Source organism: Periplaneta americana, chromosome 2 (assembly GCF_040183065.1).
Source record: "Periplaneta americana isolate PAMFEO1 chromosome 2, P.americana_PAMFEO1_priV1, whole genome shotgun sequence".
In the NCBI taxonomy this organism is placed as follows: domain Eukaryota; kingdom Metazoa; phylum Arthropoda; class Insecta; order Blattodea; family Blattidae; genus Periplaneta; species Periplaneta americana.
In genome coordinates this window covers 171,303,889-171,328,875 of record NC_091118.1, presented here as the reverse complement: position 1 = coordinate 171,328,875, position 24,987 = coordinate 171,303,889, and the positions used below count along the sequence as shown (strand labels likewise).

Below are 24,987 nucleotides of genomic sequence, written 5' to 3'. Positions count from 1 at the left end.
GTGAGAGTCCAAGTTTCACAACCATAAAGAACAACCGATAATACAACTGTTTTATAAATTCTATCAATTTGTTAGGATATTAAATTGTCCCCTGCAATGACTGAGTGGAGAGACCTCCAGCCTTTCACGCGGGCGGTCCGAGTTCGAGTTCAAGTCAGGCCTGGTATTTTTCAATGTAAAATCCATAATGATACTTGTGGCGGTTTTCTCGAGGTTCTCCTGTTTCCTCATATTAGGCACATTTAATTCAGTGACCTTCGAATCAGCTGTACCGGCATCAGCGTGACTGCAGTGTCAATTCTTATTACTCCCTATTCGTTGGTGCCACCTTCCAGAAATTCAATTCAGTTCAATGCAATATATTAAGTAGGTGTATATTGAACATGTTATTATACTACATGTTGTTCATTGCAACTGCGGTTTTAATGTAACTTCTCTCAGGAAATAACAGTGGAATTAACGGTCCTGTAGTCCTATATATTGATCTAGAACAGGCGTCTCAAGATCAACGCATAGAAGCTGTTACAGAGAGCAAGCGTAGCCAGCTGAAGAGATAAGCGCAGTACTCGAAGATATTCGATCGTTGATTCCTGTTACATGCATCAGCGAGTTAAGTTGTAGCTGTCGCGGGAGAAATGCTACACAGCTGCACTTTTGTGTTGCACTGCCACAATAGACGGTTGTCTTCGGAAGGAATTTCTTAAGTAATTTACAATAATAATAATAATAATAATAATAATAATAATAATTAATAATAATAATAATAATAATAATAAAAATTATAACAACAATAACTGGCTATCTTATCCATTATCTCTGGCCTAGTTGCCTCATAAGTGATGCCTTGCTTGTATCATTTGAGAGGTTGAGACCTGTCTTCGGACAGTTGACTAAACAACAACAATACTTCATTACTAGTAAATTTTTTTGGTACCAGTATCTCTTTTATTTTAAGTTTATACTATATTTAATACAATTAAATTCAATTATATAACAATAATAATTAAATTATTACTCTTGGTTGTTAAAGTACATTTTCTTATGATATGCCAATATTAACATATTCATTACAATAATAGTTAAATAATATGATTCATAATGATTTCAATAATTAAAAATAACCAAAAACATCTTAGGAATTCACAAACTATTCAAATTTTAAATCTGGTCTCAATTTCTTTTCTCAAGGCCTCCAGTACTTCACTATAATAACAACAACAATAATAATAATAATAATAATAATAATAATAGTAATAATAATAATATATTAATTTTATTTTCGAATATATCAATGAGTAAAACGAATAAATCTGAAGCATGAAGAACCATATATGTTACGTAATTATTTGTTACACTGGTCTTGATTCAAATTAGGTAAATATTTTAGATTAATGAAGTGGTAACAGTTACCCACTGAAAGTTGCGACTCCCACAATTTCACTTTCCCTATGAAATCTTTTATTTCTTCATACATTCTCGGTAATAAGGACGTTCCTTCCTCGGAGATGAACACAAAGACTGACCGTAGTGGTTGGAGATGTCTATTCAAACGTCGCGGTCAATGACGTCATCCGGAGATACACGAACTGCTCCCGCATCTTGTTCCACTCTTACATTAAAAAAGAGAGAGAGGAGGAAGTGCTCCGAGGAGGCCCTATTGAGACGTCTGATCTAGAACGACATTATTATATCTACATAGGATGATGCAACACTCAAGGTATTATTGTTAAACTGTCAGCGCTTGTTGTTGTTTAGTCAACTGTCCGAAGACAGATCTAGACCCCGCAAGTGACACCAACAAGGCATCACTCACGGGGCAACTAGGCCAGGAGATAATGGAGTGTCCACATCTGTGAAGTAACGGTTAGCGCGTCTGGCCGCGAAACCAGGTGGCCCGGGTTCGATTCCCGGTCGGGGCAAGATACCTGTTTGAGGTTTTTTCCGGGGTTTTCTCTCAACCCAATATGAGCAAATGCTGGGTAACTTTCGGTGCTGGACCCCGGACTCATTTCACCGGCATTATCACCTTCATCCCATTCAGACGCTAAATAACCTTAGATGTTGATAAAGCGTCATAAAATAACCTACTTAAAGAAAAGAAAAAAAGATAATGGAGAAGGGTGGCCAGTTCCTTTCCCCCTCCATTGCATACATCGCTAACTAGCTACATATTACACTAATCAGATTTCAGATGCATACAGTTTCTACAATCCTCAAATTTCCAAACTTTATGTCCAACCTAGAATGTAAGTACGTATTTTAAAAGGGCATTGTTTCTAACGTATTTTGTGTGCTGCATATCTAGATGCCCTTCTGTTATTTAACGGCACGCTTCTAACTGCGATTCGACATATAATTTTTTTGCACATTGTAATATTACAAGGCCATTAAGTATTTAACTGTTAAAACTTTTACTTATGGTTGGCTTGTTGGTTTCCAATGTGCTGTTTTGGCATAATTACGCCATTAAAAACCTGACTCTCCGATATTTGACCGCGGTGTAGGTTTGTGATATAACTTTGCATGTAAGTTTAGGACTTTTATCTTTTCCTTAAGGGCCGTTCACAATGGAAATTAAACATAACGTAAGCGTTAACCAAAGAATGCAAACGTTACAGTAAAATAAAATAGTCATACCACAGTCTATATATACAGTCACGAAGCTTGAGTTTATGAGAGTACTAGGAACAGTAGACTGTGCAGGTACTATTTCGCATTGTCTGTAATGAGGCGATATTAGCGATCCTAGTGGTTAGCAATTATCTATGGATGCATATTCCCTACGTATTGAGCTTCGTGACTGTATAATATAATAGACTGTGGTCATACCATCATTCATAATAGGAACATAAACATAACCGCAAAAAGATACTTGGTAACCATGGAAACATAATAACGACGTTATTTCATTATATGTTCTATTTTATACTTCAACGCTCTATTGTGTATTGTTTCCAAATCACGTTAAGCATAATCGTGAAAGTTTGGAGTTTCCTAACTTTAATGATAGGGTCTAACGGTAATGTTAATATCAATGTTTGAATGAATCATTGTGAATGATCCCATTTGGTAACTGACCAAAACTTTTGTGTTTATGTTTAATTTTCATTGTGAATGGGTCTTTATTTAACAGTTTAGCAAATCTTTTTCTGCGAGGTTCGATACTACATGTAGGATGTGTTCGTTTCTGAGCAAATGACTGTTGAAGTTGGCGTAACGCTGGATCTTACATATTTTCAAGTTTTTACACTGTCTCTCGAGTGAACTTTCAGCTTAGACATATTTACTTCAAAAAAACTTTGAAGAAATATAGTGTTAATACCGTAACAGTTCTTCAGTTATCCTACAGAAAACACTCAAAGAAAATTAATAAGTTTTGTAAAATTATGTAAAAAGTGGCCATGACTTTGTTACAAACTTTTAGAGCTGGTAGAGGTGATCATATAGAAAGCCATATCCGGAAACTTTTCATTTGGTATTATGTAGTCAGGTTGCTTTGTGTATCATATTGTTAAACCACAGCTTTACATCCTAAACGATTGAAGGGACGATGGTAAACAATTTTGTTCTCTCTAATGTAGGCCTTTGTGTTGCCATGGTGATGTTTGTCAACATTACAAAGTTCATGTAAATACTGTGCAGAACCTTGTTTACAGCGGACATTGTGATAGCTAGCTGGCATAGAACTCAAGGCCAGTACAATGAAATCCAAGCTTAGTTCAATCGTATTTGTTCTTTGTATATTACGAGAGGCTTATTTGGGTTAAGTATTATGTACATTCAGCAATTGTTTTTCTTTAATTTGTTGTAATTGGAAATATAAACATTGGAAATGTATCCTTTGAAAAGATAGACAAGTTGAAATATCTTAGAGCAACAATATAAACGACACTCGGGAGGAAATTAAACGCATAATAAATATGGGAAATGCCTGTTATTATTCGGTTGAGAAGCTTTTGCCATCTAATCTGTTCTCAAAAAATCTGAAAGTTAGAATTTATAAAACAGTTGTAGGCTTATTACCGGTTGTTCTGTATGGTTGTGAAACACTGATATTGAAATTGATGTGATGAGAAAATTTCGTAATTACGTATTGCGAATAACTCATTAACTACATATTTGAGAGACGAACATTATTGGAACGTTTTACTGCAATCAGAATGCACCACAATATCATAGATATTACATCCTATTGTCGGTAGGTTTCTTAACATGGACTATCAAAACTAGTCCAAAACATTTTTTCGGGAATCACAAACAAAAGAAAGAAGCACCGAATAACTTTTTCATTTGGCTTATTTTAACGATTCATCAATGTAAATAATTTTTTTTTTATTTTAGTAGGTTATTTTACGACGCTTTATCAACATCTTAGGTTATTTGGCGTCTGAATGAGATGAAGGTGATAATGCCGGTGAAATGAATCCGGGGTCCATCACCGAAAGTTACCCAGCATTTGCTCATATTGGGTTGAGGGAAAACCCCAGAAAAACCTCAACCAGGTAACTTGCCCCAATCGGGAATCGAACCCGGCCCACCTGGTTTCGCAGCCAGATGCGATAGCCGTTATTCCACAGGTGTGGACCAATGTAAATAAATGAATAAGAGCTTATAACTGTTTATTATTACGTCTGGTTGCTATAAATAATATTACAAGGAAAATAACTTCTATATATTTTATACTTTGTCGAAAATAATGCTCATCTTTACGCAGAATGCCGAATACTGTGCACCGCATGATACTGAGTGAAAAATTTAATATCGTAAAATTGGATTGTGATGAATAAAATACAAGTCAGCAAAAAATAATATTCTCAGCAAAATTTCCTGGAAATAATAAATGTAACCTTCATTTCCCACCAGTTACTTAGAATTTATGGAGAAAAATAGTGTAATGATACTAAAGAAAATCGCATTGCTAAAAAAATAAACAAATTATTTCATCCTCTCGTAAAGCTTGCTCCGCCTCCTCCCATGTAAATCATTTCCAAGAACCTTCTTGCTCCTTTAATATTGTACATTCTCAGTAAAGCAAATATATAAATATTTCGAAGTAAACAGGCTGCTAATTAAATTACCACATTAATATACAGGGTGTTTAAAGAGGTGTCCAATATTTTAGGAGGTGATAGTACACATCAAAACAAGAAAATAATGTCTAATAAACATGGGTCCTACAACACATAATTTCTGAGATTTGAACACTTGCTCATAGGAAGTGCTCAATGTGACATCCATTCATGACAATGCATTTCTCTGTCCTACAATACAGCAGACTACCAGATAATCATACCGTAATTGACACCCCTGGCATCGAACATTGATACGTCGCAAGGAATACTGGAAACAAAAGTTTGGTTGAGGATATGAGCGGGGTTCAGCAAAGATGATGTGAATTTTCGTAATCAGCACGTGTGGGCTGATGAAAATCCCCATGCAGTTGAAGAAACAAGGCATCAGCACCAATTCTCAATCAACGTATGGGCAGGCGTTCTTGGTGATAGATTAATAGGGCCATACGTGCTACCATAGAGATTAATTGGAGCTCGTTATCAGGACTTTCTTATTAATGTATTAACAACAAATTTCAAAGAGTGCGTGATTCCTTACGCCAAAGGGCAGAGGAATGCATTGTCATGAATGGACGTGACATTGAGCACCTCCTATGAACAAGTGTTCAGATCTCAGAAAGTATGTGTAATAGAACCCATGTTTATTAGTCATTATTTTCTTATTTTGATGCATACTAGCACCGCTTGAAGTATTGGATACTTTTTTTAACACCCTGTATTTTGTAGGTGATCGATTACTAGCAGAGGAAAATTAAACTATATTCAATGAATAAAATAAACTGTAATGTAAGTGAATACAATCTACACATTTCTAAGAACAATGCGACAATATTAGCTTCCTATTAAAGAATTCTGTAGGAAATAAAATGATGTTTTGACGTCAAATATATATGTCAGAGGTGCAAGATTAGAAATTATGCCGTGACAAATTCCACCTGAAATCGTGTGGATTTCAACATAGGTACCTGGCGTGAAATGCATGCACTTTCAAGATGTTCTTCAGTCTCTTCGTCTTCTAAAGGGGATTCGGAACGCCCTAAATTTTCCTCATTTCATGACAGATTTTCTCAGCATCTATTATATAAAGCAACCTGAAATTTTTATCATATGATGTTAAAATGTTTTCCTAAATTTTAACTTTAGCTTCTTTTTGTAATTTATTAAAATTATGTGAGGCAGTTTTGTTAACAAATACTGCAAATTAAAAAGATAATTGTTCCGTTTATGAGTTTCTTCCAAAATACTGCGTATAAGAGGAAACTGCTGTGTTAAAATGAAAGCAGTGACTAAGATACGTGAGACAGAAATTTTATTATTATGTTTGAGAAAAGTTGAGAAAACTGGGTATAATTTAACGTTACATTGAAATGAGTTTCTAATCTCTCTAAGTATATATTGATAACTATTTATGTATGTTTTATACATTATGTCTATTGTAATCTACGCTAAGTTATAATGAGTCTTTCATAACATTGTCCCGCGCCGTGGAGTCGTGGTCTAAGGCATCCTGCCTAGGATTCACCTTACGGAATGAGCGCTGGTTCGAGTCCTCGTGGGGGAAGAAATTTTCTCATAAAATTTCGGCTAGTTTATGGGACCGGTGCCCACCCAGCATCGTGATGCACTTGGGGAGCTACGATAGGTAGCGAAAATCCGGTTTCACAAACCAGCTATAACGGCTGGGGGGATCATCGTGTTAACCACATGACACCTCCATTCTGGTTGGATGATCGTCCACCTCTGCTTCGGCATGTGGACGGGAGGCCTGCAGCCGGCTAGTCGGTTTTGGCCCTTCATGGACTGTATATAGCGCTATGGATTTACTTACTTTTACGTATTTTCATAACACTGGTCAGCGATGATTCTGCGGTCTTAGTCTAAATAAGCGATTTATGTGGAAAACAATGTGCTGATTCCGAAAATCCCAACGGTTTTCTCATAACCCTTATAGATTTTATGTAATTCGATATTCATCATCATCCTTGCATGTATTGGGCCTAGTAACCAGTTACGGTCCCTTTAATATGCTATTTTACTAATACTAAGTATCTTATTTTTATTTTTAACAGTTAGAATTACTTTGATTTCTTGTTTTAATTGTACTACAAATTGAAGTCTAACCATCTAAAATTCGACCTATACTACCTGACAATTTAACGAGTTGCACCCATTCTGGCCGGATGATCGTTGACCTCTCCTGAGATATATGGGACGTAAGTGCAGCAGTTGGCAGGTCGACTTAGCCATCCACTGACTTCCGCGCCACGTATTACTATTATCCGTATGCTAACCATTCCAATAACGATCTGTCACTAAAATTATTCAGTAAGGAGAAAACAGATGTTGAATTTGTAGTCGTGCAATTCCAGTGCGCCTAACAACGAAAGTCGAGAAAATTTACGTCATGTAGAAGTGTCTGACTATACAACTCCCAAAGCTGCTTACGTCACAATGTGTTACGAATTCCTATATATGTATTTTTCCTTTATTTGAACGTTGTATCAAAGAGAAACCTTTCATATATCTCCCTCGTGACTTGCAACGGAAAAAGCAGGAAGGGATTCTTTACTTTGAAAACTCTAGCTTAGAATCTCCCCCAATATGTCAAGGCGCGTAACGCCTGTGTTAATACTGCAGAGAGATTCAGTAGAGAATTTATTCTTTGTACATCCCACTCAATTCGTGATACAATGGCGCAGCAGATGTGCTCTACATCTTGGAGCGAGACTTACATTTTAACCGCATGGCAGAAACTTATAATTAACACCAAAATCTTGCCATGTGTAATGAAGTTACTTCGTTCGGCTGACAATAACACTTTGAAATTGGAACAAAAGAAACGAAGTTAATTAAAATGAAATATCCATACTTTCTTGTTGCGTCTATCAAAACAGCAACGAAAAACAAAAACCACAAGTTAAATAAGATTCCTGTTTTACTAGTCCTTTTTCTGCACTCCATGATTTAGAAGACTACTTGCTCCGGTTTATCTTGAAATTCTACTTTATTTCAGAACTGAAATTAATGATATCAATGCTGTTTTAAGATCCTTTATTATGGGGACTCGGAACGCCCTACTCATGTAATGTTAAGATTTATCTCATTTCGTGAGCCATTTCTCAGCATCTGCTATGTCTTTATGAATAAACATGCAGTTTTCTTATCGTATGTTCTAACAGTATTTTTCTAAATCTAAACAGCAAAATTTAATAATTTTATGAAATTATTATATATATATATATATATATATATATATATATTTAATTAGAGCATAGGTTATTATGAAACTAAGGAAAAGAAACCGTGGTTTGATGGAGGTTGTTCCAAGGTAGTGGAAAGAAGGAAACAGGCAAAATTGAAATTCTTACAGGATGCAGCCCAGGCGAATAGAGGTAATTATTTCAATGAAAGAAGGAAAGGAAGTCGTACACTTAGGAATAAAAAGAGAGATTACTTGAAGGAAAAACTGAATGAGGTAGAAACAAATACTAAGAATAAAAACATTAGATATATGAAGGAGTGAGAATGACACAGTCCTAGGCCACACAGACAACATTTTACAGGGAGTGTGTTAAAGGTATAGAGTCCAATGCTATTAGGTGCAGTATCATATTTTTTCAGCGTATACTAACGTCATTTGTTGAGTAATCTTTAATATTTTAGTAGTAGCTTTCTCATATAGAGGGTGTTTCCGGGCTGGTGTTACTAACTTTCAGGGATGATGGGGAAGAGCACATGTATCAATTTGAGATAAGGAACCCTGGTCCGGAAATGACTGAGTCGAAAGTTATAAGCGAAAATATTTGTGTGAAAATGGAATTTTAATTTGGCACCACGTGCCCTCCTTCCCTTAACCTTTGGAACATTCGTGGAAAAATGGTATGGGCCGGATGTCTCCTACGTGGGTACTTGTCCCGATAGAATCTGTGAGCTTATCTACTGTTCCATTGGCTCATCCGTATTCGAAAATCAGGTCTACATATTCCTCTCTCGTGTACTCCTTCATTTCACTAGGACTGATCGACTGGACACTGCAACTTGTACACATACACTGCTGTCTACAGACTTTCGTGCCGGTCGCACGCCACGCGGTTGACCTACATTATGTAAGCGAATGCTCTGTAGTAGTAGTAGTAGTAGCAGTAGTAGTAGTAGTAGTAGTAGTAGCAGTAGTAGTAGCAGTAGCAGTAGTAGCAGTAGTAGCCTAGTAGCAGTAGTAGCCTAGTAGTAGTAGCAGCAGCAGCAGTAGCAGTAGCAGTAGTAGTAGTAGTAGTAGTAGCGGCAGCGGCAGCAGCAGTAGCAGTAGCAGTAGTAGCAATAGCAGTAGTAGTAGCAGTAGTAGTAGCAGTATTTGTAATTGTAGTAGTAGTGGTATTTTATTTAACGACGATTTCAACTACAAACGTTTTTCGGTGTCGTAATCCAACATCGTACGGTATTGTATGGTGTGGTATAGTATTTTTATTATGGAAATCGTAGAGAGTACAAATATAATCCCCATACACTTACAGAAAGAAAAAGTGCAACATTGAAGTATGAATTCAATCATTAAAATCTTTTCAAAACTATAAAAACAATAAATTTGTTAAAAAAAAAGTATCTTTAAATTTGTTAAAAAGTCTAGATATGGTCGAAAAGTGGACAATTACATTTACCTGTTGCCCTATTTTACATGCCAGAAATATACGACACTTCTCTCCTAGGGAGAAGCCATACTAACGATTTTATCGTTCTGCCTGGATTTGAACTCGCGAACCTCGAACCCAATGGCCTGCATGGTAAATGGAACGCTACTGAGGATAGCAACTAAGAGTTCCTAGCGGTTTTACATTTATTATTCCCAGAAGAATTATTAGGTACTTCGAGATTTTAGTTGTGTGTTCAGACTTTAATATCCGTAAAGTTATGAAACGGTTTCCAAATTCTACTATCAAGATTAATACTTAACAGGACGTGTAGAGCTGTCTATTTGTGTTGGGCCCGTTATGCTTGGCTAGCTAAGTCTAAAGACACTGTTAAAAACAGAATAATATTTCTTCTAAGCAATTAGTTGTAGAACTGAAAGTTATATATAGGCCTACACGTAATTTTAATCCTATGAAAAATTGCGTTCCTTGATTAATGCTCTGAAACCCTAACACAAAGCACAGGATGTTGCAAAACGGGGCAGAAAAAGAAGTAAAGGACGAAACAAACATAACCTATCAATGGAATGAACAACTGCCGAATAGTCTGAATGACCGGATGTGACGAAGTAGAAAGGAAGAGACCATCCGGAAAACTCCACCAACAAAAAAATTAAAAATAAATCTTGGCAACTCTCCGAGAAACATAGTACTGGTCAAGAAATCGCAACACAAAATAAGAAAAAATACGACATTCAATGGAGGGAAGATTTCCTTAAAGAGGAAGAAGAAATGCTAGAAACCGAGAAGATGAATTATAACGAGTACTTAAGGAGAATGTAGCCTATATCCTCAGAGGATATGGAAAAACAGTCAAAACTGAAAGAGAATCGAAGCGCTGAAGATGTGATATAAGGAAGGAATTTAGATAGCTATAAACCAAAAGAGCAATAAAATCAGATCTGTATACATCAGGGTTGGGCGTAATGTGTCCGCTTACAATGTAAACAGTGCGCGCGAGGGCATATTAGCCTCATCCCTGATATACGCAAACAACAATAAATATGACTGCATGTGACTTTTTTCTGTGGGGGTATCTGAAGGACCGTGTGTTTTCACCGCCTTTGCCACGTGATTTAGAGGAACTAAAAACCAGAATTAGAGAAGCTGCCGCCACGGTCACAGAGGATATGTTGAAAAGGTTATGGGAAGAGTTTGATTATCGTTTGGACATCTGCCGAGTCACTCGTGGTTCACACATTGAATCTCTGTAAGGTGTAAATAGAACTTTGAGAGTTTGACTTTAAACTGACGTGTGTTTGAAAGTGCTATCATTTGTAGTTTTTGTGTAATAAAATATTGAAAGTGTTACCGGACTTTTGATATGCCCTGTATATGATAAATTATATTTCGTTATTACTAGAGGCCTGCGTTTGGTTACCAAGAGGCATCGTCAAAGCTCTGCTAACTCAATTATGTTAAGGGGTTAGGTACAGCTTACAGCAGTAAAATTTTTGGAAATATTCAACATTTTTTTCCTGCATTACTCTATCTTGTACAATAATGAAAATTGGTATGTGTAAAACACTGTCCTTCTGCTATAGGAAAAAAATATTTTTACGATTTAAAAAAAAATATATATATACTAGCCGTACACGTGCACTCCGCTGCACCCGTTAGAAATAAATATAAAGTAATTACATAATTAAAATAGGATATCTGATCCAGGGAACATTCGTGTTTGATAGGAGGATAAATCGTTTAATATGTTACTTAATTTAAATTGCATCCAAATAATTAAAATACGATCATTTTGGTCCAGAGATCACTCATTGGTGCAATGACAATTCCTTTAACATGTTTCTAATTTTTATTACATGCAACCATAGTTTAATTAATTAATTAATTTATTTATTTATTTATTATTTTGCTAATAATTGTGACATAAATTATAAAATATACAGAGAAACTTTAACTCGCCCCTGAAAGAGTAGAACTCGTGCTCAGGGCCGGATTCCTGAATTGAAATTAATAATTATACAATACAATTATAATTAATAATTATACAATACAATTTGCAATTATAGTATATAAATTTAAATTTACAATTTTTCAATTTTATAATGAACATTGACATCATTTAGATTTAATGTGTATACTTTATTTTACTTGTTATAGGTTTCCATTGAATTATGGTAATAACTTAATTTTAACCCTTGTTTTCTACGCATTCAGTAAATGGCGTTTGGCCCACTATGGTTCTGAACCCTTCAAATAACTTAAATTATATTATATAATATTACATTACATATATTACATTATATTATATTATATTATATTATATTATATTATATTATATTATATTATATTATATTATATTATATTATATTATATTATATTATATTATACTATATTATATTAATTATATTATATTACATTATATTATATCAGAAGTTACTGTAATAACATAGCATTATGCCCATCTAGACAAAGTACACTTTCCAATGGTGAAATAATAACTAATTATACAAATCGGTTAATTTAGCTCCCGATATTACTTCATACAAACACAGAAACATTCTCTGTAGGCTATCTTTCATAGCTTTCGATTGTTGCTGTCCAAGGCCCCTTATAGACGAAGTCATTTGTTTTTTATTTCATTATAGGGCCTTAGATGGCAGTTATTTTAATTTTAAAACTTATTTATCTCATTAAATATCAGTCCTATCAAACATTTTCAAGGAATAGAACTTTTGTTATGTAATATTTTTCACAAAAATCAATAATAAGCGAGATATTTCGATATATTTAATTCAGGCCCCCTTATAACCCCCCTTTTAAATAACGTATTTTGAATGCCATATAGCCTAAAATCTAAGTTACAATGAACTTAATTTATATTCCAATTTTCATCGAAATCCGTTCAGGTATTATCGCGTGAAAAGGTAACAAACATACAGACAGACAGACAGACATACATACAAACAAAAATGTCAAAAAAGCGATTTTCGGTTTCAGGGTGGTTAATTAAATATATGTTAGGACCAATTATTTTTGGAAAATCGAAAATTACCAGAAAAATTTCGGCTACAGATTTATTATTAGTATATATATATATATATATATATATATATATATATATTTTTTTTTTTTTTAATTAAAAGTTCTCTGTGCAGTGATGAAGCGTTTCCCTCATAACTCATAAACTTGTTAACTTTTTCATATTTTCTTTTATTTATTGCTGAAACTAATGTTTACAATATCATGCTCTTTCAACTACATTCCTTAATAATCAATATTTATTTTTATTTTGTGTTAGATATTTGACCATGTTTTAAATCAATTTATTTTTTATCAGACAATCTATCAAAGGTAGAAAAGTAATTTTGCATCATATTGTAGATATAACATGCATAAATACACACAAAAAATTTTATCACTGAATGTTGGATACTTTGTGAGTTATGAGGGAAACGCTTCATCACTGCACAGTGAACTTTGAATTTTGAAAAAATATATATAAATAATTTTTATATCGTAAAAATATGTTTATGCTCGACCATGCCTAAATGTAGTAATTATATACCTGGTAGCAGTCCTTTAATGCACGTCATTAAAGTACACCTATTCATTAAAGTAAAGGTGTTCAGCCAATGACAAGTCAGCTTTGTACCGTTATAAAACCTCAGCCAATGACAAGTCAGCTTTGTACCGTTATAAAACTGCAGGTATCGATTATTCTCGGAAATGCAATCGAAAGAGAATTAGCGAAACGTCACGGAGGCTGGAAATCCAATACTGTCGCAGAAGGTTATGTTCTGTTACTATAATAATTAGCGTTAATTGTAAATAATATTCAAATAAATTCAATTTGTCATCTCGTTTTTCAATGTCAAATTTAATTTCAATGTTATATCAAAGTTAATATTTAGTTTTCTCTGTAGCTTCTTATAGGCTATCAAGATAATTGTGGACATCTGTTCCTCGGAAAAAATCAATACTTTCGCGTCTGCGCACATCTCACAATTTACGAGGTATTGCTCAAGGTCAGTTAGATACAAATAAAATGAATAATTTCAAGTTAGAAATATGGTCGAGCATAAAAAGTCGTATGAAACTCGCCTATAGTGATAATTAAGAAGCTCGTATGAAAATTATGAAACTCGCTTGCGCTCGTTTCATAAACATCCATACTCGCTTCTTAATTACTATCATTATATGCTCGTTGCATAATGTACTATTATCATATAGCAGAGGGACAGTGTTTTACACATACTAATTTTCACTATTGTACAAGATACAGTAATGGAGGAAGAAAATGTTGAATATTTTCAAAATTTTATTGCTGTAAGCAGTACCTAACCCCTTAAGCAATGATGAATTTATAAACATTTGGTAAATCTTCTTTGGGCTAAATTAAAATTTTATTAGCAATAATAATTTTCTGCTAATTTGTATTTTGTCGAGCAGCAATAACTCAAGAAATTCTACTTTCCAGAATAATGCTTTGAACCAAAAACGAGACATAAAAACAAGTTTTACTGAAAACGAGCAGCAATACGAGTACGCCATTTGATAAAACCCTAAATAACACAATAATCTGAATTTCATTAGCTCATTGTCAGAAGGTTTATCAGTTGAATGACTTGTGCCACCTACTAAAGCTCTTTCCTTTTCCCCCTCACAAGAATTCCTCTTCATTTTCTGCTGAATTTCTAAATTAAAATAAAGAAAGTAATGAAAAATTATTAATATCTTCAAGACTGAAATAACATATATGCTGTTACTGTCTCAACGGTAGGTGCAGCTTTGTGTAAAGAAACTCTGTTCTCTTATACTGTCCTTCAGATCATTTGGTGAGTGATTCGACTCTGTACACGTTAACTCTAAAAGAAGTGACTACTGTGACCTATATTCTCATATGTGTATATAAATCTATTGTGGAAGTATTATTTTCGGTTTCTCTTGAAGGTGTGATGCAATCGCATCGCATATATACGGTGCAGTAATTTGAATTTCATTTGAAATCCATTTCAAATAATTAAAACAAGACTAAAAGGGATTTTTAGTCAAACCGATAGGACGGCTGGAACAACATTACAAAACGGGTCACGTTACGAATAAACCATTGTTCTCTGTTAAATTGAAGTGCTTCGTACAGTAATTGATAACCTGTTATGCTCAATTTATAAAATCGAGAATAATTAAAAATACATATTTCTATTGACAAGTCATTTACAATTGATTAAAAATTTTTAAATAAAAGATAATTTTCAGTCCATTCAACATTTTAAATTAAAAATAATTTAGCTAATAAATTAATTTCACTTTTGAAACAAACAGTTTACAGTAAGTTCAAAATTTGAATAAGAGATTGCTTTCAGTTAATTGAACATTTGAAGGGTTCAGAGTCATAGCGGGCCAAGTGCCATTTATTAAAAACGGAGAAACCAAGGGTTAAAGTTAAGTGAATACCATAGTTTAATGAAGATTGACATATCATGTAGTTTTAATGTGCATACTTTATATTACTTGCTGTATGTTTCCATTGAATTATGGTAATAACTTCATTTTAACCCTTGTTTTCTACGGTTTTGGTAAATGGCGCTTGGCCCACTATGGTTCTGAACCCTTCATTTGAAATCAAAGACAATCTAACAAGCTAATTACATTTTTGAAACATAATTTTCAGTTAATTCAACTTTTAAATAACATTTATTTTTCAATTAAATTAACATTTTAAGTAAAAAACACATCAATTAATACACGAAATATTTTCAAACACTGAGTTAATTCAATTTTAAAACGAAAGTTAATTTTCAATTAATTGAACATTTAGAACAAAAAAAGCAAATTAAACTTTTTAAAAGGAATATGTAATTTTCAATTAATTCAACTTTTAAATAAAGTCCAATTTTCAGTTGGTTGGTTGCTTAAACTTTTCAAACAACTTTAATCTAATTCAACGTTTAAATAAAATATATTTCAGTTAATAATTTACGTAAACGTTTGAAGCAAACAATTTTCAGTTGTTTCCATTTTAATTGTGTTTACTACAAGTTTGCAGTTTTTATAAAGCATTTAACATCTCGAAATCACCATATGATTAATCTACCTAGTTCAACATAAATTCAATATGATAATATTACATTCATAATACTAAATACAAATATTTACATACAGAAAACTTAATAAATTTTACAGAAGAAAGAGTTCGTCCAAAGGGCTGAATTCGAGAAAAGTACCTAAAACGCTCATTGCATTTCCGCGTTGAATAGTAATACTTAAGCGTTGACGCAAATAGGTAGTGCAACGGCGATCACCAGTAATGGAGATCAAAATTCGACCGATTTGAGATACCAAAACTTTAGCGTCATGACTCCAAGGTCCGAAGGTTTCCACGGCAAAGGGGGTAAAGATTTAATTGTCTAAAAGATGAGCGTATTTATTGATTTTTTTTCTTCACGGCTAATTCAGCAGTTAATTCAACTTCTGCAATAAAATTAATGTTGAATTATTTCTAATCTATACTAATAATAAATCTGTAGCCGAAATTTTTCTGGTAATTTTCGATTTTCCAAAAATAATTGGTCCTAACATATATAATTAACCACCCTGAAACCGAAAATCGCTTTTTTGAAATTTTTGTTTATATGTCTGTCTGTCTGTCTGTCTGTCTGCATATTTGTTACCTTTTCACGCAATAATGGATGAACCGATTTCGATGAAAATTGGAATATAAATTAAGTTCGTTGTAACTTAGATTTTAGGCTATATGGCATTCAAAATACATTATTTAAAAGGGGGTTATAAGGGGGTCTGAATTAAATGAATCGAAATATCTCGCTTATTACTGATTTTTGTGAAAAATGTTACATAACAAAAATTTCTTTAAAAATCATTTCCGATAAGTTTTATTCTTTGACAAATTTTGATAGGATTGATATTTAATTAAATAAATGAGTTTCAAAATTAAAATAACTGCCATCTAAGGCGGTGTAATGAAATAAACAATTGACTTCGTCTATAAGGGGCCTTGGTCAACAACAATCGAAAGCTATGAATCATAGCCTACAGAGAATGTTTCTGTGTTTGTATGAAGTAATATCGGAAGCTAAATTAACCGATTTGTGTAATTAATTATTATTTCATCATTGGAAAGTGTAGTTTCTCTATATGGACATAATGCTATAAAGTTATTACAGTAACTTCGGAGTGAATTGAGGACAGGTAAGATTAAAATAGCTTCTTATGCACAAACAACTTGATAGGCTATTCTGTGTATTCGTTTCCTGTATTTCTTAAAATAATGTTTATCTCTGAGAATTAACGAACCACAAGAGTGTATTGATTTAGTATGCAGTTATAATATGTTAGCTTAGCATTCCATTATTTTATAATCCAAATTTTAACTATGCTCAATTGAATCGTGTTAAATACATAAAATACATATGCATTAAATGCAATGCAAAAAAATTGGGTAATGAGCCAAGCAGATTATGTTGCGCTGTTGTGAAATAAAATTTGTTCCTCCTGAGATTCAAGAGCGCCCATAACAAATTAAAAACTTACTTATCGGGGTACATCCGTTATCAACACATTTTATATAATATAATATAATATAATATAATATAATATAATATAATATAATATAATATAACATAATATAATATAATATAATATAATATAATATAATATAATATAATATAATATAATATAATATAATATAATATAATATAATATCTCCAATCTCCAATTTGGTGGAAAAATTCAAATATCTTGGAGCAACAGTAACAAATATAAATGACACTCGGGAGGAAATTAAACGCAGAATAAATATGGGAAATGCGTGTTATCATTCGGTTGAGAAGCTCTGATCATCCAGTCTGCTGTCCAAAAATCTGAAAGTTAGAATTTATAAAACAGTTATATTACCGGTTGTTCTGTATGGTTGTGAAACTTGGACTCTCACTCTGAGAGAGGAACATAGGTTCAGGGTGTTTGAGAAGAAGGTGCTTAGGAAAATATTTGGGGCTAAGCGGGATGAAGTTACAGGAGAATGGAGAAAGTTACACAACACAGAACTGCACGCATTGTATTCTTCACCTGACATAATTAGGAACATTAAATCCAGACGTTTGAGATGGGCAGGGCATGTAGCACGTATGGGCGAATCCAGAAATGCATATAGAGTGTTAGTTGGGAGACCGGAGGGAAAAAGACCTTTGGGGAGGCCGAGACGTAGATGGGAGGATAATATTAAAATGGATTTGAGGGAGGTGGGGTATGATGATAGAGACTGGATTAATCTTGCACAGGATAGGGACCGCTGGCGGGCTTATGTGAGGGCGGCAATGAACCTTCGGGTTCCTTAAAAGCCATTTGTAAGTAAGTAAGTATAATATAATATAATATAATATAATATAATATAATATAATATAATATAATATAATATAATATAATATAATATAATATAAGTTATTTAAGTTATTTGAAGGGTTCAGAACCATAGTGGCCCAAGCGCCATTTACTGAATACGTAGAAAACAAGGGTTAAAATGAAGTTATTATCATAATTCAATGGAAACATATAGCAAGTAAAATAAAATATACACATTAAATCTAAATGATATGTCAGTTTTCATTAAACTAGGGATGCATGTAATAAAAATTAAGAAACATGTTAAAGGAATTGTCATTGCACCAAATGAGTGGTCCCTGGACCAAAATGATCGCATTTTAATTACTTAAATACAATTTAAATTAAGTAACATATTAAACGACTTACCCTTCTATCAAACACGAATCTTCCCTGGATCAAATGTCCTATTTTAATTATGTAATTACTTTATATTTATTTCTAACGGGTGCAGCGGAGCGCACGGGTACGGCTAGTAATTTAATAAGTTAATTGAGCTCTTTGCATGAATTTTTACATCTGAGTTCATTTAACCTTTTAAAAGAATTAGTTTTTTAGTTCGCGCAACTTTTCAGGCTATGATATCTTCTGTAAAACTATAAAAAATCTTTCCTAAATTTAGCTTTGTAAACAAAAATAATAATTTCGTATTATAGTCGTACTTGCAAAGAATGAAAACGCCTCTCCTAACTCGAAAGTTTATCGAGCAATAACAATACATTGCGCTGTTCACTTGTACAACTGGCCACTTCAAGTAATTACAGTACATAGGACTTACTTGCAAGAGCTGAGGCAGCGTTTCCTGATGGTACTGGTCCAGCATGCCGTTGGTCGCATGTAGCTGCTGTACATAAGCGTTGTGGGCATCGAAGTAGGTGGACAGAGAAGCGGTCGTTGGAGTTGACAGGTAGGAGAGGTAGGCGTTCTTGTAGTCCTGTCGACACTGAAAAGGTACAACCGAACAAACGGTGTTACTACTGTACTCGCATCATGAGAAGTCACTGAAAGTAAGTAGACTATAAAGGCTGGTTCACAATAAACCGGGAACTGAAACGGCAACGAGAACGAGAACGGAAATAATGTTAAAATAAATGTAATTAAATGTGAGCGTTCACAATAGATAACTGTGAATGTTCACACTTAAATACATTTATTTTAACATTATTTCCGTTCTCGTTCTCGTTACCGTTTCCGTTCCAGGTTTATTGTGAACCAGCCTTAAGAGTGGACTAGTAACTTATAAGCACACTGCACTGTGGTTGAGAGTTTTTATTTCTCCACCTCACAGGGAATACAAGAACATGTGTGTGTTTTTTTTTTTTTTTTTTTTTTTCAAAAACTGTATGTCTGTGACATAATGGTGTTGTTGTGTTATAAGGTGACCATGATATATTTTCGATAGAAGAATGAGAATTTTATATTTTGGGTGCAAATATTCAAATTACAAAATGGCACACAGACCAAATAAAAGCATTTTTTTATGTTCCTAAGAAAGTTTACTTAAGATAAATTGAAAAAATCAAAAGATACCTACACAGAATTACAATTTTATATTTGGGTGCGATAATGTTTTCACTCAAGAATATAGACCCTACTATGTGAAGTAGCTTATAGTAGCATGAAGAGATGGCGGTGCAAAACTTCTAATCACTAAATTGTGCACCAATATGTCTGGAATCCAAAATCTCTCCGCAGTGCATATGAAGAGGAGGCATATGTAGCTGCATATGTCCGTCGGAGTGGATTCCGTGAAGAAGGAACCAGTCGCTTTGTCTTTTCAAGAGCACACCACACATTACCTTTCGGATTCCATTCGTGTTGAACTAGGGCATGCGGGATTTCATGAGCCTATAGTCTAGTCTCGGAGAAGTATCTTAACATGGAGCAACTTTATGAACTACTTCAAATTCTCAACATCAATGGAATCAATCATTCAGCAATACTGTATGCTGCTTCTACGCACTTTCTGGAATAGTCTGGAAATTTCTAAATGAAACTTTTCCAAGGAGATAGATTGGTTATTGTGGATGAAAACTATGGCCACCATGGTCTCCATACTTCACTACACTAGGCTTTCACTTATGGTGATACATCATACAAAATGTGTACAGTGTACCCAAATATGATAATTACCGTTTCAAAGAGCGATTCAGAAACCCTATCACATTCGTTACTTCTGACACTCTTGGTCGTGAGCGGCAAGAAGTGGAGTATTACTTAGATGTCTGCCAGGCAGTGGGAAAGCTCTTAAGAGGCCTTTGAGGCTTAGCCTAGACAAATAATTTGAGTTAGGCTACACCTAGTAACAGTAGGTGTATAAATTCGTAATAACGATGTATCGTAATTCTAGATTTCACTACGATCCTATCATAAATTAAGTCCACTTATAGTAGTCATTCTAGGATGGAGAGTTCAGTGCGAGGCTTGTGGCAGAAGCCTCTAAAGGCATGGCTACGATCTTGACTCGCAAGTTTGAAGGCGGACAAGGGTCAGTGTATCGATTCGCTACATCTCGGTATGAAACGCGGCTAGCTTCACCTTCACAATAATACGTTGCGGTATATTGTTGTTCTGTGAATGCGCTTCGTTGTTGACTGTTAGTTTAACCAAAAGTGCATGCGTGTGTGTGTTACATATTAATTTTGTGTAAAATGGCTCCAACTGAGAGAAAATTGAGGTCATTATTTGTAGAATTAAAAGAGAAACCGTTTTCAAGTTGGATATATGAAACGAAATGTCTTTACAAAGATGGGAGATCGACACCACATTCACATATATTTCTTTTTATTTTGTTATTTAGCGATGCTGTATCAACTACGAGGATATTTAGTGTCGATGAAACTGGTGATAGTGAGATGATACTTGGCGAAATGGGGCCGAGGATTCGCCATAGATTGCTTGAAATTTGCCTTACGGTTCGGGAAAACCTCGGAAAATCCCAACCAGGCAATCAGCCCAAGCGAGAATCGAACCCGAGCCCGAGCGTAACTCCGGATCGGCAGGCAAGCGCCTTAGCTGACTGAGCTACACCAGTGGCTCATTTACATATGAAGAGTCCACTGCAAAAAGGGATAATGTTGAATGTATTGCATTTTTGCAGGAAATATAATTTAAACTTTGATATTCCCACTCTTTGTGTGGTATACCAATTCTTCAATACGATATAGATCTGGAACTATCATCTTTCTTGCAGTGCAATAAAGTGTATTATATTCTACTCCCTTCGATCTATAGTACTGAACCTTCATCTCATTTTGCACAAATTTACGACATTCCCACTTTTTGCAGTGGACTCTTCATACTGTCCACACCTGTGGAGTAATGGTCAGCGCGTCTGGCCGCGAAACCAGGTGGCATGGGTTCAATTCGCGGTCGGGGCAAGTTACCTGGTTGAGGTTTTTTTCCGCGGTTTTACCTCAACCCAATATGAGCAAATGCTGGGTAACTTTCGATGCTGGACTCAGCACTCATTTCACCAGCATTATCACCATCTCATTCAGACGCTAAATAACCAAAGATGTTGATAAAGCGTCGTAAAATAATCTACTAAAATAAATAACTCTTCATATTAAAACAGCGGAAGACAAAATACAAATTTTCAATTGTCATGGAATAACAAATATCTTTGGCTGTCATGGTGCTCTGAGACAAATAAGTTATATTGTCATACCTGTATTCTGTTTGGGAGCGAAAATGAGTGGCCATCATCTTGTTGAGGGTCTGTCTCAAAAAAAATTGATAGAAAAGTCGAGAAATAACTGCTCTATAAAAAGACACAAAGTAAGCAGATTTTTTTTCAGCCTACCCAATATTTACACCTTAGCTTCACTACTGCTGCCAGGCTAACAGAGGAGTCCAATCGAATTTCAGTGAATACATAGTAAAAACTTGGAGAGTTATTCTTTCATGTAGTGGTTGTTTCACATTCGCCGTAGTGTTTCGATGCAATTACATAATCACTTAAAACTACACCATGACTTTAGGGACAAACTGTATTAGAAGGGCGATTAGTGAGTTCTTAAACGTGTTTTCATTGTAAAGTTTGGGCTTCATCGATGTACTGTACAAACCTTGGCCAGCTTGTCCTCCGTCTTGGTGAGAATGGTCTCATAGCTCTCGCGATGGGTGAACACTTTCCTGGATTGAATCTTGCGATGGAACGACCTCTCCAGCAGAGGGCGAGACACCTGACGGCCGAGGATGGAAGCTATATCGCTGTGTGCCTGAGAATCGATCTCGACCTCCTGCAGCAGCGTCTCCCACGTGTGGAACAGGGAGCTGGGGCACGCCGGCCTGCAACACGCGACACGTAACAGGTGAACAACAGACAGGCTGACTGGTCAGCCACACAATGCAGCTGTTGAACTCTGCTCGGGTTCACAATGAAACCGCATACAAATAAATGCGCGCGGCAAAGATTTTCACGATTGTGTCGCACCACAATCACGGAAGTATTATTTATTGAACAAACTATATACCTACAGTAAAATCCTGATATGGCGTGGCTTTCGGGGAACATAAGTAAATTCATTCCAGTGTTATGGCTTACTCGGTATGGCACAGTTGCGCCCCGCGGTCAATTGGAAGGCCTAGGCATGGCACAATTGCGCCCCGAAGAAATCAGGTAGCAGAAGGGACATGGCATAGTTGCGCCCCGAAGAAATCAGGTAGCAGAATGGATATGGCATAGTTGCGCCCCGATGGGCATAGTAAACACAAATTCAAACTCAAATTCAAATTTATTCACAATTTACACTTGAAATGATACATATGAATATATACCCGAAATGAGCAAGTGCCCGTGCTCGGGTACAGTCCAGTAGTCTACATAAATTTTAAAGAGATCAATAATAATGTTTATGATAGAAATAATAGTAACAATAACAATAATAATAATAATAATAATAATAATAATAATAATAGAATATCCGTGACGGAGATGACACAAAGATAGTAATACAAATTAATTCACTAATAATAATAATAATAATAATAATAATAATAATAATAATAATAATAATAATAATACAACAACAAAAATATTTACAATAATAAAATAAATACTAACACGGATAAAATAAAATATAAAACCACTAGCGAGAGTAAACACAACTTAAATAAGCATATAATAACCAGAAAAAAAATGACGAACTCGAAAATCAACAGAAAAGTTCGATTAACGTGTGATCACGAAAGTGATTGTCATAAAATAAATAAATTACTTAAAAATATTACAGTGATAGCTGCATTAAAATCAGGTAGGCCTAGCATATGATCAATTTTGCTATTTAAAATAACACTTTTTTATCGATCACACACAAATAAATGAACTGCATTTTTTGTTTCTACATCGATATCTTAACCCTACGGTACAGGGTTTCGAAAGTTGAAACTTAGAACCATTGTGAATTATTAACTCTTTACGCTTTTCACTAAACTTAACATTCATTTTAAATTAACCTCACTATACGCCACAGACGGTGTGAAAATCACTAATAAAATGTCAAGACTGCTAAGGTCCCATATTTCAGCGGCTCACTTATTTGAATAATTATGTCAGTTAATAAAGTACTGCCAACTTCATGGTGTTCATTTTAACAGTAGGCTATTGATAATCACTGCATAAACAGTAGAAAAACAGCTAATAAAGTACTGCCAACTTCATTGTGTTCATTTTAATAAATATTAAATCGAATAAGAAATAAATAAGGTTGGTTGATTATGAGACTCGAGTTTTCGTAGTGTCTTTTTCTCTACCTATTTCATTGGGCGCAACTATGCCATGCTCCTTTCTCTACCTGATGGGAACGGGACGCAATTATGCCCACAAAACAGGGACCCTTTTTTACCTGCTGCATCTTATCTGACCGTGGGGCGCAACTATGCCCTGACCTGTCCGGCTTACTTGCGGTAGGGGAGAAGAGGGTACAGTAAGACAGGGAGAACAGTGAGACATTTTTTATTAGATGGTAAATTTTGATGTTGAGATGTTGGTAACAGTGGAGTTGTATGTTGCATGAGTAAACTAACAGTATTTCCATACTCAATTTGATTCTAGTTATAAAGGTGAGTGATGAAAAAATAATTCGTAATTTTTCACTCTAGAAGTAAAATTTTGGCTTGTGTTTAATGAAGGTTATATTGGATATACAAATGAGATATAAATATGAATGTTTTTTACTTAATACAATGGTATTTGAGATTGTGTTTGGCAAAGTTTCGTCTTTCTTGTTTTAATTTTGAAGTGATGGCGTCATTTTTAATTGAACTATGCGTAAAGGGAACAGTGAGACATGCCATTGAAGTGTATACTGAGACGTCTCACTGTTCCCATGTACCAATGATTTGCAAAAACAAACTGTAATTATATTACATTTACCAGTAACTAGCATTAAAAATGAACATACTAGTAACCAAGTTAGGAACTGTAGCTTAAAATAATGGATACATTACATTTTAATGGTTTCATAAATAAAAAATTATTAAAAAAATTTAAGAAAATGTTAAAAAATAATAAAGAATTAAATTAAATTCTTATAATCATAAGCTTTGCTGTCACCAAAAATTCATTTCATTTTTTTCGCAAAAGTTTGAAATGTCATGGAAAATTAACTTTACCAAATGTTCCAGATGTTTCAATGGTTTCGAAGTCAGACATCTAAATGATTGTAAATAAGCCTACAGAACATGTCGAGATAAAGAGACAGTAAGCTTTCCTTTCTTTTGAAATAAATGTAAATTATTTCAATGTCCGTTAATAGACACTGTGGTGTCTCACTGTACCCTCCTGAATGGGAACAGTGAGACATTTGCATTTTTTTTGACAAACAGGTATTGTATATTAAGTCCTTTATCTATTAATATTTTTCTTT

At 34.3% G+C, this 24,987-nt stretch overlaps 1 protein-coding gene across 1 annotated transcript in view; it reads right to left on the bottom strand.

The window, feature by feature from the left end:
• Window positions 1–24,987, bottom strand: part of LOC138695208 (uncharacterized) — a 666,755-nt gene that overhangs the window by 599,894 nt on the left and 41,874 nt on the right. Inside the window, exons 3-4 of the mRNA XM_069819668.1 lie at window positions 22,186–22,408; window positions 18,894–19,058 (exon numbers count right to left, since the gene is read on the bottom strand). Of these exons, the coding sequence (XP_069675769.1) occupies window positions 18,894–19,058; window positions 22,186–22,408 (388 nt within the window). The remainder of the gene's footprint in view (window positions 1–18,893; window positions 19,059–22,185; window positions 22,409–24,987) is intronic.